We start from the raw sequence: 18,820 nt of genomic DNA on the forward strand, positions 1-18,820 counted from the left end.
CTTGATTACGAAAATATCCGGATGTGAATGCACATTATTGTTAAGTAGCTCAAGCACTTTTGTGTTTTATATGAGTATAGTCCCATATCCACAGCAATAAACTCCTGTGCTGTTCGTTATTTCCTTTTCTCTCTCTGAATCTGTGGAAAGAGGCTGTTTGGACACCATGGGGAGAACGACTTGCACCCCTGTGTATTTTAGACTACTACAAGTAATAGACACACTTGGGTAATGCTGACGCAAATTAGTTGGTGTGTTTGATGTTGCCATTTCCGGAAACATAATATTGCCTAAATGGGGTTGAAATGTTGATCCGCGGTTCGCATCTGATCTGCTCCTGCCTGTCCATTGTTGTCCATAATTTTCCTTCCCCCACAGTTCTTTTGGGTCTGGTGTCTGGAAAACCAAATAAGTTGCATACTGAACAGAGCGTCCTGTACTACACATTTTGTATATATCAATGTGCACTTTCACACTTATGCTATCCAATATATTACATTTAGAATCTGGTAAATTGGAACCAATGTCAAGTTAAGTATTGACCCCCATGCTAAATGGTGTTTTTATATTAAAGTTCACCAATGCAAATGTTCCCTAATGCAAACTCTAAGGACAGGATATTTCAAACTCAAACTCGGTATTATCCTTGTAAGAACTGAAATACATATGCTAACTATGCTGATAGTACAGCGTACTCATTAACAACACAGGAATAGTTTGTGCTTGAACATCAAAGGATTGTGCAGTCTAGGCCTACTGTTAAATCAAAGATTAGGAAGTAAAAATAAGACAGAAGCATGAGGAAACTTTTTTTTTTCCCTCCCTTCGCAAAGAGGGAGGGGGAGAGCGAGGCAGCTGTGTGTTGACGATAAGACCCAGAAATGCATACGTTTTCATGGCTCAGTCACCCCCACCAATGCACACTATACTTCTGCTCTCTGCTTTAAAAGAAACCTCCGTCTTTCATATGCTTGGCCTGCCAAACCCCTAAACTGTTGAAGTGGAGTGTCGTCTTGGATAAAGTCGTCTGTGCCGTGAATAAAGGGCAGGAATGCATTAAACGCCCAAATCCTTTCGCTTGCAACGGGTACCCAGGCTTTGTGATTGCTAAAGTGCACAGCTTTAAAGTGAAAAGGCTTGTTCCTCGCCCGAGTCTTGTTTCACTCGGCACTGTCACATTAGGTGTATCTGTAATTTCTGTAGTTTTTCGACCACATTTGTATGTCTATATTTACCTCAGCTTTCCTAGACTTTTTTTTTTTATTTCACCTGTTCAAATCATGAATTGAGCATGCATGCATGTGCAAGCAGGCAAAGATGGAAGGATTTCGTACAGTAGAGGTTTTTGATCTTAAATCCCCCCAAACAAGGAGGACTCATTCAGTCTCTTGAACATTTGATCATCTTGGCTTTAAGATTAATTGGTGTTACACTCGATCTGTTTCAGGTGCCAGATATTATCAGCCTAATACCAGGCATCACAAGGCATCTAAAGCTGCTTTCCTCCGGCAAAGCTGATTACTTGCATTCCCCCCCCCCCCCACACACACACAGACATATACATGTAAATGGACAGATGTGCTCTGCATGGTCAGAGGATGTTTTTCTGAGAGCTACAGGGTGAGGACAAAGCAGTTATGGAGCATGTCTATTTTGGGGCTCTTAATGGACTTGTTCCCATTCTCTAGTGGAGCAGGTCTAGCTGAATGATCTTCACCAGTCTTAAACCTGATTACAGTATCTCCTTCTGGGCTACTCCACTGTTTTTAATTTTACTCAGCCCTCTCTTTCTTCCTCGCCTCATCTCACTGCTCCATCTATCTCCTCTCCATTCCCCAAGTTTGTACCCATTCGTTGCGTATATTCATTAGATCATGTTAGATGCAACATTAGAACATTTTCTCATCCCAAGTGGCTATTCTGTTGTCTTAAGCCTTTCCACCCCCATCTCAACTCCATTTATTCTGCCAGTGCTGCTTCTATGTGGTCCTGTTTTTGGCATCAGGCTGGGTAAATAAATGAGAAGCTTCCCTATCCCATGGTGCTGAGTTCACGGTGGCTGACTATGTCAAATATCACTCATTCAGATGAGTAGATACGCTTTAGCCTAATGGATTTGTTTTTCACGGTCCGTTTTTTATTTTTATTTTTTTCCCCTCCCTCGTGCGTATGACTCTCCAGCCTAGGCCTAGTTATACTTTGCCTTATCAAGGGGTCTCTATGAGGGTAAAAATCTGACCATATGCCACCCAGAGCTCTTTTCACTGGTGACTTTTGGTATGGATAGTCTGCCTGCTAAATAACCAATTGTGCCAGTTGTAGGAGCTAAGCAAACAGCTAATTGTGCAGTTTAATTTCTAGGCATGCTGATTTTAAGCTTCATTAAACCATACACACTTCATATTGTTTATCAGTAAGTACATTTTTGTAGTGCAAGAATTTAGCTATGTTTACACTATCACCATCTTTATCAAATGAAAACACTCGCTTGAAATCTAGAGTCATTAATGATGGATTTATATCTTAGGACTATCACTTGGTCATATTTACCCCATTATCAAGGCACCAATATAACAATATAATTTATTAAGTATAAAGTATAACTTTATTAAGAGAGCACTTATAGCAGTGTGCTTCACAAGAGACACAGAGAAAGATGACATAATATACCACAGTGAATTATAAAGTACATGAGAATAAAATAAAACATTAAAAGACGCATGATAAAAGAAGAAATAAAACGAGAATAAAACAGTAAAATAAACAGGCAGCTCAGATATAATCAGGATGTGCTTTCCAATAAAAGAAGAGACTCAAATTTGACTCCAAAAGCTTTCAACAGCATCTCAGCCGATGGCATCCGGTCAGCTGTCATGCAGATAGCCCAGCTGTTATCAATATAAAACATTTGTCACATACTAACAGGTGGTCGTGTGGGGCCTATAGTAAATCACGTTACTAAAGTGTAATACTTAGGTCACAGCTGAGTTGAAAAAGATCTGCAAGGGGTGGGCGATATGGCCCTAAAATATTATCTTTCAGGGTATTTCTGCAGTAATTGTGTTCTTGATGATGTGACAAAATACTAAAGAATATTTTTGGTTTAGAACTCATAATAGCTGTTGAGCTAGGGACTCCTAATACACAACCGGGTGCTTCATCTTGAGGTGGTGAAAGAAGTTTGTTGTATTGCCCCCTTCTTCTTGCACTTCTTACATATTACCATGGTTTGTTAAAAATCTAATATTTTGCAACCAAACCACTTCCACAATACTGAAGTCAGTACCCTTTTTTGGACCTAACTCCTCCACCGTGGAGCTGGTAGAAGTGTTACCTTCACGTTCAGCCATGCGTGTTGTTGCAGTGTGTAATAACAAGAAGTCAGGATATTGATATTATCACAATGATTTTTTTTCATCCATATTAAAATTTATACTGATATTAATCATAAATAATATGATATGACAAACTCCTACCTCCAGAAAACAATAATAAGTGGAGTTTTTTGTTTCAAACCACATTTTTCAAGTTCAGGAATGAACTTTCACACTTAACATCCACAAACCACACCACTCTTTGATTTTTGGCTCTCAAATTACAGCCACTTCCTCTCTCTCATTCCTCAGTCCACTGCCTTTCAGGTCCCCTCCACCTGCCATTCTCCTCTCCCACATCCTTCCCTTTACGTACTCATCTCTCCCCATTGCCGAGATCACCAAGAAGATGAAGAGAAACAGTCTCTTTACTTGAGCTTACAAAGGGCAGATGGATTCTGTGACATTTTCCATTTTCACTGCAGATTTGAGAAGAAAGGGCAACAACTGAAACAATATAGAGATGGATAAAATGAGATGTTTTAACTTACATTGAAGCAGAAAAGAGCAGTGCGAGTCGAGAGGAATACAACTGCGCTCTGCTTGCTCAGCACTGTGGTTGTAATTCTCCCTCTTTCCTGTCTTTTGTCTCATCAAACCATCTTCCACTCTGCCCTCCATCTACTCTCAAGGTTGATCTTTGTTTCTTCCTAACACATGTCTGGTTAAAACACTAAATAGAGATATTATGATCCCCCTCAAAACACACACACACACACACACACACACACACACACACACACACACACACACACACACACACACACACACACACACACACACACACACACACAGGTAAATAGCTCTGACAGAAAATGCTGTTTATGTGTGTGGTTTGCTGAGTCAGGTTGTAGATGACATTCTGACACTGAGCTCAGAGATGTCTGAAGGGGGCTAAGAGGAGATCTGTTACTTCCCCCACATACAGCTGTTAAACATGTAGATAATTCAGATAGTTCCCATCTATTGCCAAAGTTCACATTTTTATTTCTCTTACTCTTTTTTTCATTTTCCTCTTATTGTCTATTCTTTCCAAGATAGTACTCCTCGTTCTCCCTTCGTTATGTTCTTATAAAATCAGCCTATTCTGCCGGGGTGGACAGCAAGACAAATGATTTTGCCGGTCGTGCAAGGCAGGGGGTAATTTTTAGGTGAGCGTAGTGCTTCAGAAAAGACTTGCCTTACTGAAATTAGAGGTTGTCAAATGCCGCACGTCTCCACTGATGGCCCAGCACGGCCCCCTTATGTTAATGTGGCATTTCAGCGAGAGGAAATAGAATTAGAAGGAGGGGGTGGTGGTTTTGCAGCATTGTCACATGTGCTCACTTCTTCTTTTTTATTTTCTTGTGTTATCTGAAGGATGAATGTTCTTGGATGCGTTGGACTGTGCAAATAGCGTACAGTATACTTGCTTTTGTTGCAAGGTATGTGCAGAGAGCTGACTTTCTAACCTACAGAACATTGGCTCCTCTTCACTCACCATTGATGGCTCCTACACAAATGCTTAGCCCACCAGTGATCTGTTAAATAGCTCTTCTGTGTTTATTAATGTTAGCTTGAAGAGACAGACACAGCAAGATTTATAGTATGTAGGAGCGTTTCATTTTTTTTTTTCTTCAACTACTTTTGTAGAAACATGTGCTACGAGTGATCAGACTATGGATACATTTGCTTTACAGGGATTAAGCTCGTGACTGTGATTAAATTACTCTCTCTTTCACCACCAGGCCATCATGTTCAAGTTTTATGTAACTGAGGATTTTTTGGACACCCAATCATTTGTAATTAACTTGCGTGTTTTTTATTTTTATATTCCCATTACTCCCTGTGTTATACTGTCCCGATCTCCTCCCTGTGTGATGTGTCACTGCCAAGCCCCTCTGTTCATACACAAAGCCTGGATTTGCCCTGAAGCTGCTGGTGTTAGTTAGGACTGATGTAATCTGCCCTCTGGGCTAGATACCATGAGGATGAATTCATCTTTTGGGAGGTCTGGGAGTATCTGTGTGGACCACAGAGTGCTGAGGTCATATTGTTTAGGAAGGAGTCGCTCTGGGCCGAGTCTTCTGGCTTGTTTGTACGGTTCCGTCGGGTCCCTTAGGTGTTGTCCACACAGCTGCAGGCCAGATGTTGCTTGTGTATGCTTGTCAGTGTCCGTGAGCCCATCAATCACGCAATTGTCAGGCTTTCACTGCTATAGGAAATCCCCGGTTCAATGGCTAAATCCATGATTTTTAGTCTTATTTTAACCTTTTTTTTTTTTTTTTTTGTAAGTGTAAAATTATTCTGACTTAAAACAAAGATGAGAACTGCACTAAAACCTAAATATGTACGTTTGACCCACCTCCCAGTTTTCCTTCAGTGTAAGGTTAATGCTTAGAGTGCAGCCATGTTCTACTGAGGGCGTCTATAGTTGAGTGTCAGGTTCCCCAGCTAGAGTTTAATATAGAGCTGCCTGAAAGTCTCATGAGTGATGGAAATAGCGTTTAACACCTGCCCCCACACCACACAAACACATCGTTCCTCAAGGCCTTACCAGCGCTACCATTTTGCTTTAGCTGTTTTTCAATCCAACTTAAAAGCTTTTTAGATGCCTCTTTTTGGTTTCACCTACCCTTTCCTGCTAATTAACTTTTTGATAAAGCAATGGCATGACTGTATAGTGGCTGCAAACGTGGGAAGTGGGAAGTGACACACACAGACAAAGAATGGGCAGGATCTGCATGGCACCGCTCTCCTCTAGTGTGTGAGGTCTCTGTTGGGGGGGGGGGGGGTCCATTAGTTTTATCTGACAGAGGGATCAGATCTGAAGGCATGTACCAGAGTCTGAGTGAATCTCTGCGTCTCTTCTCCCTACCTGTCCAGCCGCTTGCACAGGCTACTCTATTAGAGAACAGCCACTGGGGAGTACCAGGCAGAAGGGAAAGATGGTGCCCTTAACCTCTAAATAATGCAGCGCTTAACTTCTCTGTCTCTGGCATATAGAATAACTTGCACACATTCATGTCATTTTTAGCCCAGTATTGGCATTGGCACCCATGCCCATACATTTTCACACTCACAGGCTATGATAATTATAAGTACTCTCCAAAACAAAATGTGCACAATTGTTTGTCCATAAAAGACAAACACGCTCAAGGCAACTGACAAATTTCAGTTGTTTTCCTTCTTTTCTTTTTTACAACAAAGATTTATATGCTACATTAAGCCTTTGCCCAGAAGTCAAAATCAATATGACAGTGATGTATCAAATTCCAAATAAAACCGTAAAACTTGTACTGTTGTTTATTTGGTTGCTTACCACAGTGCACATGTTTGTGTGTTTCAGAGATCAACAGAGTGCGTAAAGACATGTACAGCGACACAGTGAATGGCCTTGTGGAGAGACACCCTCTGGAGCTGCCTGAGCCTATGGGACCCATTGTCCACCTGCAGGAAAAACTGTTTGTGCCTGTCAAAGAGTACCCTGACGTAAGTACCCAGTTTACACAGGGGTGGGGCATAGATAAGATGCTTGCCTTTGGTGTGGGAGACCTGGGTTCGATTCCCACTGTGAGACATCCACCATTGCGTCCCTGAGCAAGACACTTAACCCCTAGTTGCTCCAGAGGCGTGCGACCTCCGACATGCATAGCAATTGTAAGTCGCTTTGGATAAAAGCGTCAGCTAAATGAGTAAATGTAAATGTACACAGCTCACACTACAGCATCTGTGTCACAATGCCAATAATGTTTGTGCACTTGACTTGAGAAAACTACAGTACAGAATTTAATTGAGGTACATAAAATTGATCATATAGTATGTCTACTACGGGAATATGTTTGCTTTTCCTCCTTCAATTTGAGTGTTCCTTTTCATTTATAGTTGGTAAACACACAACCCTTGACTTTTTGTTAGTTTGGTTAATGATAGTTGCTGGACTTAGAAAATGTCTGCCAAGTTGTTAATGGACTATAGTTAAGGCTTCATCAGGTGGCAGTCTAAATTGGTCCTGGTCTCAGGAAAACATAACATGCTAGGGTGTTTATGAGCCAGCTCAGCGGTAGATTAGTGCTGAGGGTGAGAGGAGGATTATCGTGAAAAGTAAATTGCAATTCCATAAATGTTCAGTTGAAGGAGATTGAAATCTTTTCGACGTACCACTTGCCTCGGTTATAGCAGTGGCGTAGAAAGCTTTCCTCACATGGAAACATACGCATTTACGTGCACACACACACATTTAGGAAAGAATGGTTCACGATGGAGCTATCAGGCTGGTTGTAGACATGAGGATGGTGGCAACAGCGAAGAAGTTTTGGCCACAGTCAGCCACCTTCCTGTCCTCATGGTAATCTTTGGCACGCACATGAATGGTTGTCACGTCTTGAGGAGCAACGTTTCTCTTCGTAATCCCAGTAGCTTGCAGTGAGGAAATGAATGGAGGAAGGTGACAAAGGATAAGAGACACTGTAGAGCAGGGCAAGGCCCAGCCAGGCGTGGATTGCATTTTCCCCCTGACAGAATTGATAAAGGGCACCAGGGACCGGCTTGGATCAGCTTAGCTCCAGCTGACCCTCAGTCCAGACCCAGCTTCTGAGCTCAAGCTAAATCAACCAACCACAACCCAGTCTTTCACCTTTCATTTCTAGCGCCAGGACTTCACGTCCGTGCACTGTCCCCTAATTGACCCTTTGCTAAGCCACACCCCGAATACACAGCTGGCCAATCACAGCGCAGTATAGGTCTCACTCTAACTGAGTTCTGACACTTTCATGGATGCGCTCCATTAACTCTAATGCAAAAAGAGTCATTTTCTAGATTTTTTTTTTTTTGGCAGTATTTTTCAAAAGCTAAAATAAAACCAGAAATGTCGGCCGTGGATTGTTCCTAATGTAATGTTAGTTAGCTAACGCTAGCTAACTTCCTACTGAATGTAACGTTAAAGTCCTACTGTTCTGCTTTTTAATGAATAGAGACCTACCCAGCTTTACAGGAACAGTGTTGATCGTTCATATCGTTGTCTTTTGTCTCAGTCGTCCATATCGTTACGTATTTGCACTTGATGCTGCTTTTGTGTGCCAATTGCTTTATTTTTTGCTTTAATTATTCTTATTCTTGATATTTCTACCAAAAATCATGATTGGTACGGTATTTCATAGCAAAGTTAAGTTTAACATGTGCAACCATGTTTGTTACATTATAAATGGATACATTTACTTATATGTCTAGTCATATCAGTTGGATAAGTAGTTGTCTAGTCAGAATTGAATTGGTCCAAAAATGACTATGTAGCCAATTATTTTATTTTAAAGGGCATGTCATGGCTGATACTTTCTTCTTACTGAAATGGTCTATTCTCTGTAGAACATGATATTTAAAGATATAAGGCCAAAACCCTTACCATTTCTGCTGTGCGATAGATACCCTTTATTTTTGCTTTTCATTACTTGTAAAATTACAGTTTTGTGGGTGGGTTTTGTGCTAACCCTGCAAATGACTATATACATTTAATAGAAAAGTGAGGTAGGTCTGTGAAAATGTGCAGGGCAGTGGTTTCCACCTGTGGCTGTAAAGACACTAATGGAATGACTTTCTCACACACAGATGCTCATGAACTAAAAGTGTGGCATCCTCAGATGACCCCTGTGTTCCCTTTGCTCAATGTGCTATGCAGCTCTGCCCAGAGCTTGTTTAGGAGCTGCCATGAAAGCTACTAAATTAATTAGGCTTCCCCCTTGTGGCCGAGATGACTCACTGATGACCTTAGTAGACACAAATTTATACATACTCTAACATGCACACAAGGACGTGCGAGTAGAGACAAATACACATGGTGAATGGCATGTATTTCACTACACATTTTTTCACACTCTTTTGGTCCACTCCTTCCACAGAGTATGGTCATTTAGTCTGCAGGAAACGAGGAAAATGCCAGATAGCTTTGTTATTTATAGATGTGATGATTGGAACCAGGGGAAATCAGCTGTAGGTCTAAATGGAATTATTTTTTTCCCTTCCTGTTTTCAGAAAATGTTCGTTTGGAACAGGGTTTATGTGCAAAAACTGTTAAAGTGGTTACACTAAAACATGATGTCCATGTGTTTTAAGATAGAGCACAACAATATAAATCCATTACATCCACAGTGTGTACATTTTGACATTATATTGACCTTTTTCCAAGTGTACCAGTGTAACTTGTAATAGGCTTTTTTGCATTACTTGTTACAATACTTTGTCAGTGCTGCTCTCACTGCCCTTCGTAATTTCGAGCTATTGGTGTGGGCAGAGTGGAAATTAATTTGAAATTTCATTATTTGAACAGTAGACAATAGCAGGTAAAGTGTTGCTGTGTGTTCAGCTGACTTCCTTGTAGCACTGAGCTTTTCTTGGAACTCTGTAGTGTGAGAATTGTTGTCTAAACAAAGAGTGAGCTAAAGTATCTCTATATCAAGTCAGTATGTTCGGGAAAAAAGAGTGGAATTATTTAGTAGTCTGGTAAAAGGGGAGATGTAGTATCAGTTTGAAGGAAGATAAGGAAGAAATGCAGAAAAAGGAAAGAAAAATGCCATTTCCTATCCCCATCTGTCCACTGCTAAAAGGAGAGGAAACTGTAATGATGATTATTAGGTTGGGGAGTGTTTTCCCCCATCTCACATTTCCGTCTGATCCCAGATTCCCCCTGTTGACTTGGGTGGGCGGGGTGTGTGTGTGTGTGTGTGTGTGTGTGTGTGTGTGAGAGAGAGAGCGCACACGCACGCACGTGTGTCTCGCTGACGCAATTCTTGGTTCTCCCAAGAAAGCAAGGGATGATGGTCCAAGTCTCTGTTTTGTGTGCTTGGCATCAGTTCACCTGCCATGGAAGATTTGTCATCGTTCATACTGTTCCCCCATCTTTTTGGGACACCTGCCACCCACTTGTTTCCCCTCAAGTTTCCACTTCAATTTAAAAACACAACTCCCACTTAGCTATACCCGCCTTATCCATATGCCAAGGCACAGTCGTGCGATGGGGCTTTCTGTCTTACCTATGTGTCCCCTTCTCTTGTTTCACCAGTAGATAATTAGATTGTCATTAGATTGTCCTGGTGCCTGGATGCAGTGCAGTATGTCAATTCTACCAAAATAACTTGCCTTGCCAGCGTGCTTCTCCTCTAATTCCCCTAAGTCTGTCCCTCTTCTGGCCTGCGTCTGCTTGCCGGCATGCCCCACATCTATCTGTAAATGTGTTGTCTCCATTCCTCTGTCTGCCAACTTGCTCGCTCACAGCTCTGCAAACTATTTTCCCGATGTCGTCAGTGGTGCAGAGCAGCGTGAAGCGTCACTGTGATGACTGCATCTTGACTGGCAGCTGAGTCGCAGGCTATCTGATAACTTCAACCTTCAATTAAACGCTATCTGTGGCTCCGCTTCTCTCCGGAGCTCACACTCACACCTACATTGACAGGCAGCTGACTGACTGCTCAGCATGTCATTTCCGTTGACCTTCAGGCGCCTGATAGAATGTGTGACATGTCTTTTAAGCGCGTCTCTGTTTCCACTTTATTCCCTGTGTATTTGTGTTTGCTAACTGTTGGTGGGTTGTGGGTAGGTCACTGAGTTGTAAGAAATGCTTAGAAGTAAAAACACACGCTTGCATGCATGGACACCACCTTTTGCTGTGCTGACTCTATGAAATAGGAACCTCAGTTGGACGTAAACTGTTGAGCAACTGCTAAACAGGATGACCTCGACACCTCTCGCCAGCTAGAAGAGATCTGAGAAAAGAGTGATCAGTTATAAATATTATATAACAGTCTATAAAATCAACTATGCAATGCAGCTCTGCTGTTAGTGTTTCTGTGGCATTAGTTTATCTGGTGTTTGGGGGTTCTCGTGGTACTTCAGGTTGTTTTCCTCAGTAATATATTCCTTTTAATCCCCACCCCCAATTTCCCCACTTCAGCTGCACCTGTTATCTCCAAACTAAATATCCTCAGAAGAACAGATGTTTGATCCCCCTGCAAGTCTATATTTTTTGGTTTCTAGTCTGTGTTTTGAAGGCAAATGAACCCAATTGAACCCTGCTAATGACTCGTCTGCTTAATCAAAGCCATGGAGCGGTTGATCAATACAGATGCATGCACACAGTTGTTGGAGACTGATTGGAATATTTTGTTGTTGTTCACCAGTGTATTAAGGCTAGAAGAAAGGCCCTAAACTGTCTTTACAGGCACCATTTAAAGTTCAACATTAATACTACAGAATACAACATGGGTAAATAAATATTACATATTTGCTCAATAAAATTAAAATTCATGCAATACTAACAGCAGTAAAATGTCTAAATAAATCAAGACAAATTTTGTGCTCTTTATTGCTAACAATTTAGGATTCAGTTTAGTTTGCCTTTCAGTGAATCCTGCTGTGAAGGGACAAAGATATGTAGGAATGATGCACAACACTCAAATTTTCTAAAATCATTTTGTTAAACAAGTTTTTTTGTATGACCACATCATTGTGTGTGTGTGTGTGTGTGTGTGCGCGTTGTCAGAGTGTGGGAAATATTGGTTCATTGCCCAGTGATGGTTCACTTCGACTGCAATGCCCAGAGATTTGAGTTACCAAAAAAAGAGGCTGTGGTGATTTCAGCAGACAAAATGTCCTGGACCCTTTCTGTTTCACTGCAGTAAAATTGCCCGGACCAAACCAGCCAGTTCCCTGCACAGGGAAAGTCATTAAGCTTGTTCCCATGAGGGTGTCATCACTTATCATGCCAGCTCCTGATATCCTTCTGACCCCCTTAAGTCATTACCAGTGCTGGAAATGTACTGCCCCACACCTCACCTCACTGATAGAGCAGCAGAGTGGAGGATTTTGATATCTCTAGCTAACCAGCCATGCGTGATGATGATAATTTGATGAACGGATGGTTTTCTAGTTAGCTATTTGATGAGGAGGGTAATTACAATGATTATTTAAACAGAGAGGACTCTATTTGTTTTAGTCAGTTAACATGATGAAGGGCAACAGTGTGAGCTGTTAGATATGTATTTATAATCACACTAATGCCGGTGATTGCTTGCATATTACCAACTTGTGCTTGTACACTGTAAGTGGACTGTGTTTAGCTCTTCCTTGGCCTGTTCATTTTTGCAGTTGTTAAGCTGAGAGGTGGGGAGAGGTGAAAAGGGAGAATGATGAAGCAGGTTGACCACCAAGGGATCAAAGGCTGCACCAGGGACCTAGTGTTTGCTTACCATGTCTGTCTTCATAGACAAGAGGCCACTCATACATTGATTTTTACCATGAGATATACAGTACAGGTTTAATGCTGCTGTTCCCTTTTTATATAAAGATAGAGTTGTGACAAAGACGTGTACTGAATCTGTCCTAACTGGCCTTTTTTTAATCAGACACTTGCCTCAACAATTGGACCATTTAGTATAAACAAGAATTTGCAGAGAGAAAGAACCACTAGTATAATCACTTCAGCAAGGGTATACTGAATTCGGAGGTAGCTGTAAACTAGGGCTGGACGATATGGCCAAAAATGTTATCACAATCAAAAGTTTCATATCTTTCGAAATCACTTATTATCACGATAAGTATCAAATTGTTTTTTCTTTTGGGTTTAAAGGCAGATTTTTACTCCTGAGTGAAAGTTGAAGAAACCTGATTGTTAATTGTAGTTTAAACTTTTCTTTATGGTCAACACTTAATGCCAAACAGTGGATCACTTCACAAATCTGAGGTAGAACATTCAAAATAATTATGAAATAATTAAAATCTTTGTCAAAAAATATCCTTAAGTATAATTAAGTAAAAGCTTTTTCAGTCCTTTTTCCTCAACAAAATAAACATCCTAATAAAAAATTAAGTCATAATTCATCCCACGTAAAAACATTTATTTGATATTTATTGAACACTTGTTAGATTGTTATTGAAAAAAGATATATTGCAATAATTATTGTTATTTTTGTCCAGCCCTACTGTAAACATGCATAAACATTGCATCTTAGCGTAGTTGATGATACCAACAGCTTCAGTACTTTTGAAGAAGTTGGAGTGGTGGTGTGCTGCTGATTGGCTGTTACTAGTCCGTTGGTTGCCAGTCAGTTGACGTATCAGCAAAAGCTAATGAAGCAAGCTAATGAATCGTGAGTGAAAGAGCTGATGGCTGATGCAAGTGTGGCTTCACTACTTTGCCTAAACTAACACAATTCTCTATTGAAAGGATTTGTGTATTGTCTGGATTTGACTAATCTAAAATAGATACCGTTTCTCTCCCTCCTCTGGATATGAGGCTTGCAGATAAGCTAGCACGGCATGACTAGCATTAGTCCACATCTTTCTCAGCTGTGTCAAAGGGCAGTCTTCTATTGATCTATTGTGATTAACTGACACTCAAGTGAGCACTGAGGGAGAGACTAAATGTTATTTAGGATCTTCTCACTCGTTTCTTTTTCTTGTTTTCGCTTATCTGAAAGTTCACAAACTTTGCTCTGTGCTTCCTTCACTCACGTCTTCCAAACTTCCAGCCCGACATCAATCTTTACGCTTTCCATCTCTGTCTTCCCTCCTCTGTATTTCCACCCTGCCTGCAAACCCAAAATAAACCCAAACAGAATTATCAAAAGGAGCCATGGATTAGGCACTAAATGCTGGATGTGCTGAATAAAGAGCTTTGAAGTTTATAGGGCTTTGAGGCGAAAATGTCACCATTGGAATCGAAGTCAAATTTTCACTCCTTCATCGCTCCAGCCTCACCTCCAGTAGGTCAAGCATGCGATCTGCTGTGGGGTAGGTAAATGGATGCACCCCATCTCCATACTCCCTTCCTGTCGTCCTTGTACTTGGAAAAGGAGTCTGTGTGTGCTTATGTGGGATGAGGCCTAAAAGCGAAGGTAAGTAAGATGGATTAATGGAATGATGTAACATTTCCGTCCAAAGATGAATGAGTGATGAAAGGCAGACAGCCAGCTGGTGACCAGGGAGGTTATGTGTAGCCACAGAGAAACATTGATTTGTGCTGTGAGAGACCCATGCACTATGGGAGGATGAGAGAGATGCAGAAGAGGAAAGGCTAGATCCTGTGTACTAAGAGAAAGTTGGGGAAAAGGAAGCCTGCTCAATTTCCAGAAGCTATGAATGGATACTGCAAAGAGGATGTGTGGAAGGAGAAAGGAGGTGTATTGGCACCTAAAGGCTGTGAACCCTGTGCCCTCTGTGAAGCCTCCAAATACTGTAACTTTAAGTGAAATGAGACGGAAGGTATCTTAGGTATGAGGATATGGTGTGTTTTTTGTTTGTTTGTTTTTTGTTTTTGCTGTAATAAATGGTTAGCCATTACTCTGGTATGAGCTGTTTCCCAATGATACTTTGTAACATTAAGGGAAGGTTAGAAGCCAGTGAGTGAGAGGAAGAGTGAAAAGATGGGGAAAGATGGAAAGCAGGGCAGAGATGGCAGCGCCTGGTGTAAGAACAGATTCCACCTTGCTTTGATACATAGCGCGGAATGAACTGTTTCTCATTTCCATAAGCCCAGCGAGGCCGGTTAATAAGTGATTGGTATTCTCCACCCGGCCCCGCTCTTCGGTAAGCTCTGCGCTCACACAGCCAGAGTCCTCAGCATGATCTCATTTCCTGTCTCCCCACCACCACATACAAATGGCGTCAAAGGCCCAATTGTTCTTCTCTGTGCATTGTTAGTGGAACCGCTGCTGTTTCTCAGTAGTTCACACACACACACACACACACACACACACACACAAACAAACGCACACAAACCTATGTGACAATCAGCTCTGGGTGCCGAGGGTGTCTGCAAAAGTTCACTCCATACATTGTGCTCATAAACACACAGCGGCATAGACGTAGATATACTTGCAACATAATGCGCCTGTGGAGTAGCGATAACTGGGGCTAAACAAAGGCCCTTTAATGTCAGAGTAAGCCCTTGTCCTGAAGGGGGCTTTGTGTCTGTCTCTCTGTGTTTGCACAGGAACTATGTTTGTATATAGTGTATGCACTTCTCTGTATTTGCATTTGTTTGAAAAACATGTCTGTTTGTCCACCAAAGGTCCTCCCAGTGTCCCTAATCTTCTAATGCTGTAAATGAGCAGAGGAAATAAGAGTGCAGCAAAGAGAAAAGAGAGACTGCTGGGAGTTTCCGAGTTCGCAGCAACACATAGTTTATGCATGTTTTCTGTTCACCAGATGGGCGCTGACAGTGGTGCTTGATTAAACAGCTCGTCGATAAATTCATTCATTTTGTTCAACCCCAGAATGGCCTATTGCTCTATATTTCTAGTCACGGGGGCATAAGGCAGCAATGGGGAAAATACTGTTGATCATGATCATCACAATTTTACATTTAACTCTTCCTGTATTTGTGTTTTTTTTTGTTAAAAACCTGTTAAATTTCAACAAATTCCCCACTTGCTAAACTCCAAGGGCTCCTTCAAGGACTCCTTGAGGGCGCAGAGCTTTGAATAGCCAGCCAAAAATGGTAGGAAGGTAGGTAGGTTTATTGTCACAATATAGCAAGTTATAGAGGGAAATTGTGTTTTGTAACTACCTTCTGCTACATGGCAGACAATATACATTAATATAGAATCGATTATAAAAAATGGTAAACGGGGATAAACTAATATAATTAATGGAGCAGTGCAGAGGATGAATTAGAGTTTAAGAGACTGATAGCTTGGGGGGGAAAGCTGCTCTGCAGTCTGGTGGTGTGGCAGCAGAAACTTCTATATCTCTTCCCAGAAGGCAGCAGGGTGAACAGGCTGTGGCTGGGGTGGGTACTGTCTTTTAGTATCCTCTGGGCTCTGCGCAGGCACCTCACCTCACCCATATCACAGATGCGTGGGAGATGGGTACCAATGATCCTCTGAGCAGTTTAAATCACTCTCTGCAGAGCCATCTGGTCCTGGGGCATGCACATCCCATGCTAGTTTTGTAATGTTTCCAGTCAGGATGCTTTCTATTGCTCCTCTTTAAAAGCTGACAAGAACTTGGTGTGGAAATTTGGCTTCCTCAAGTCATTTCTAAGCTTTCTTCAGCCGCGTGGAGATGTGCGATGACCATGTCAGGTTCTCTGTGATGCTGATTCCCACGAACCTGAAACTATTCACCTGTTCCACCTCAGAACCACTGATGTAGACAGGAGTGAGTGTCTTTAACTCCTTCCTAAAATCAGCGATCAACTCCATAGTTTTGCTGATGTTGAGCAGTAGGTTGTTCTCTGAGCAGCACTCAGATTATGAATTTCCTCCCGATATCAAGCCTCATCATAAAGGCTCATCAAATCTCATCAAAAAGGCATGGTGATTCCCAGACATGACCCCCTGCAGACCTCAGTCTGGGGAGCCAGTGGAGTTGGTGTTGATGCAACAGCAGGAATATAGAAGATGAAAACTAGCTTCTTTTTTTTTTTAAGTAGGTGTGGAGGAGGCTAGATAGTTTAGCAAGAGCAGGTGAAGAGCGTAACAGTGTATTTTGGCAGTGAGGGCACAGTATCCATCCTACTCCTGGCTGTACTGAGTGGAGTTCCTGGCAAGCTCAATGGCCCTGCACCCTTCTGATAACTCACCCGCTTTCCATTGTTTCTACATTCCAGTGGCTTAAAATGGAGGTTGCATTTTTCTAATGGCATATCAACATCCACGAGAACAATGTCAAACCCTCAGCGCAGAGCAGGGAGCAGAGAGAGACAGTTGACATTGAGCTTCCATCACAGAGATGACTTTGGCATAATTTTTATTTACTCTAGAGTCACACTTTTTTATTAGGATGAGGCAGTGTTATTTCTTGTCACATTGCCCGATTGTGATGAGATGCTTGAAGCAGTCATTTGATGTGTGTTTGCGTTTAAATGTTCCTTGATTTATGTGTTTGAATAAAACTTGTGGTAGCTGCTTACCCCCACCCACATGTTTCTGTGAGTTTGTGCAAATGCCTCTGTCATCATTAAAACCCATCTGACACTGGTACACCAGCCTTCCCCCACAAGCCCTTACTCCATGGGGGGGCCATAAAACCTGAGCCACACGCATGTAACGGCCTGCCTCAGCCGTTTATCTCTGAGCGCCCTATCAGATTGAGTTGAGTTCCACACATAGAGTGGGAAAACTGAGAATGTGGTGGCAGCGTTGGCCCGTCTGGCTCTCCCTTAGCACTGGAAAAACAAGATGTTCATGACTTTCCTCCCTCTGCTCGTGTGTCATCATCTCTCTAACCTTTTCTCTCTTTATTTCTCTCAACGTTCCTTCATCGGGCCCCTGCTCACTGTCGAGTGCAATTGTCATCAACATATTTGTGTCCACAGAGAAACACCTTCCACTGTCAGTGGGAGTATTAGCAACAAAGTGAACGAAGGGCAGAGAATAAAATATTAAATTTCTATATCATGTCAGGATTTTCCAACTAGCGACCACCTCATGTTTTAAATCAGATAAACCTTTTTTCCCCAAATATTCTCTAGTCTATTTGACATCTGGAGCTTGCGCTGTAACTAACTGTATGTATTTAATATATTCATGGTGTTTAAATCTGATGGGATTTGGTATGATTGGAAGATACTGTAGCCTGTAGGCAGGTGCCACATGTCCTATCTGTATAGAAACTGACATAAATATTGGAATTTTTTAAACCTTGTAGGTGTACATTTTGTGTGTGCCAAATGACGACTAGCATTTTTCAAACATGGCACTGTAGTTGCTAGCAGGGTAGGCTGTAGAACAACATCCAGGACGTTGTCACTGTAGCTTCTGTGTAATAGGTTAGAGTGAGTGTGTGTGTGTGTGTCTGTGTGTGTACCATAGCACCAACATTATGCCCAGAGCTTGGGGTCCACCCTTGTCTGCAGCCTGTACGGTGATGCAGACAGACAGCTATCTCCTGTTGTCCTCCTTGAGGGGGTGTGTGTGTGTGTGTGTGAGTCGGGAGCAAGCCACCATGCATCGTTGGTGGCTGACCTCCAAGGACAGGTGCACCCTACATCCTTCAGTCGGTGCACACACACTCTCACAAATAGCCCCTGCACCACTTTCCTTGCTTCAAGTTTACCAAACAGACAGTCGCCTTGTGACTGCGAAACGCACACATAAAGCCTGTGTAGCTGCATGCTATGATCATCCGCAGGGACTTTGGCAGAAAAGGCACGCCCTGAGATGCTAGAGACAAGCTACGGTTGCAGGCAAGCCTAGTGACGGGGACAAAGAAAACAGCCTAGAGGATCTGACTGTCATCCCTAGTGTTTGTTTATGTAGTATCGGGGAAATACACCAACATCGTGTTAAATTTGTAATCCCTCTGTAATTAAATGTGACTTCTCTGATGGCCTTTTGGATTTTGCTTAGGCATTGGTGCGGTGGAGTGCATAAGCAGATATGACTGCGTTTAAGAATTTAATGCAACAGTGTCACGGCTTATTGTAACAGTTGAAGAGACGAACAGTTGTGCTTCTCATTGTCATGGAAAGCTCT

General features: G+C 42.0%; 1 protein-coding gene across 8 annotated transcripts in view; it reads left to right on the plus strand.

Annotated features, from left to right (window-relative positions):
* Positions 1–18,820, plus strand: part of qkia (QKI, KH domain containing, RNA binding a) — a 74,326-nt gene that overhangs the window by 21,013 nt on the left and 34,493 nt on the right. For all 8 annotated transcript variants that reach the window (XM_038729392.1, XM_038729396.1, XM_038729391.1 and 5 more), the window contains exon 2: positions 6,703–6,845. In XM_038729392.1, the coding sequence (XP_038585320.1) occupies positions 6,703–6,845 (143 nt within the window). The remainder of the gene's footprint in view (positions 1–6,702; positions 6,846–18,820) is intronic.

This window comes from Micropterus salmoides, unplaced genomic scaffold, assembly GCF_014851395.1.
Source record: "Micropterus salmoides isolate LMB-PRFRI ecotype aquatic unplaced genomic scaffold, ASM1485139v1 Ms_hic_scaffold_19, whole genome shotgun sequence".
Lineage (NCBI taxonomy): Eukaryota > Metazoa > Chordata > Actinopteri > Centrarchiformes > Centrarchidae > Micropterus > Micropterus salmoides.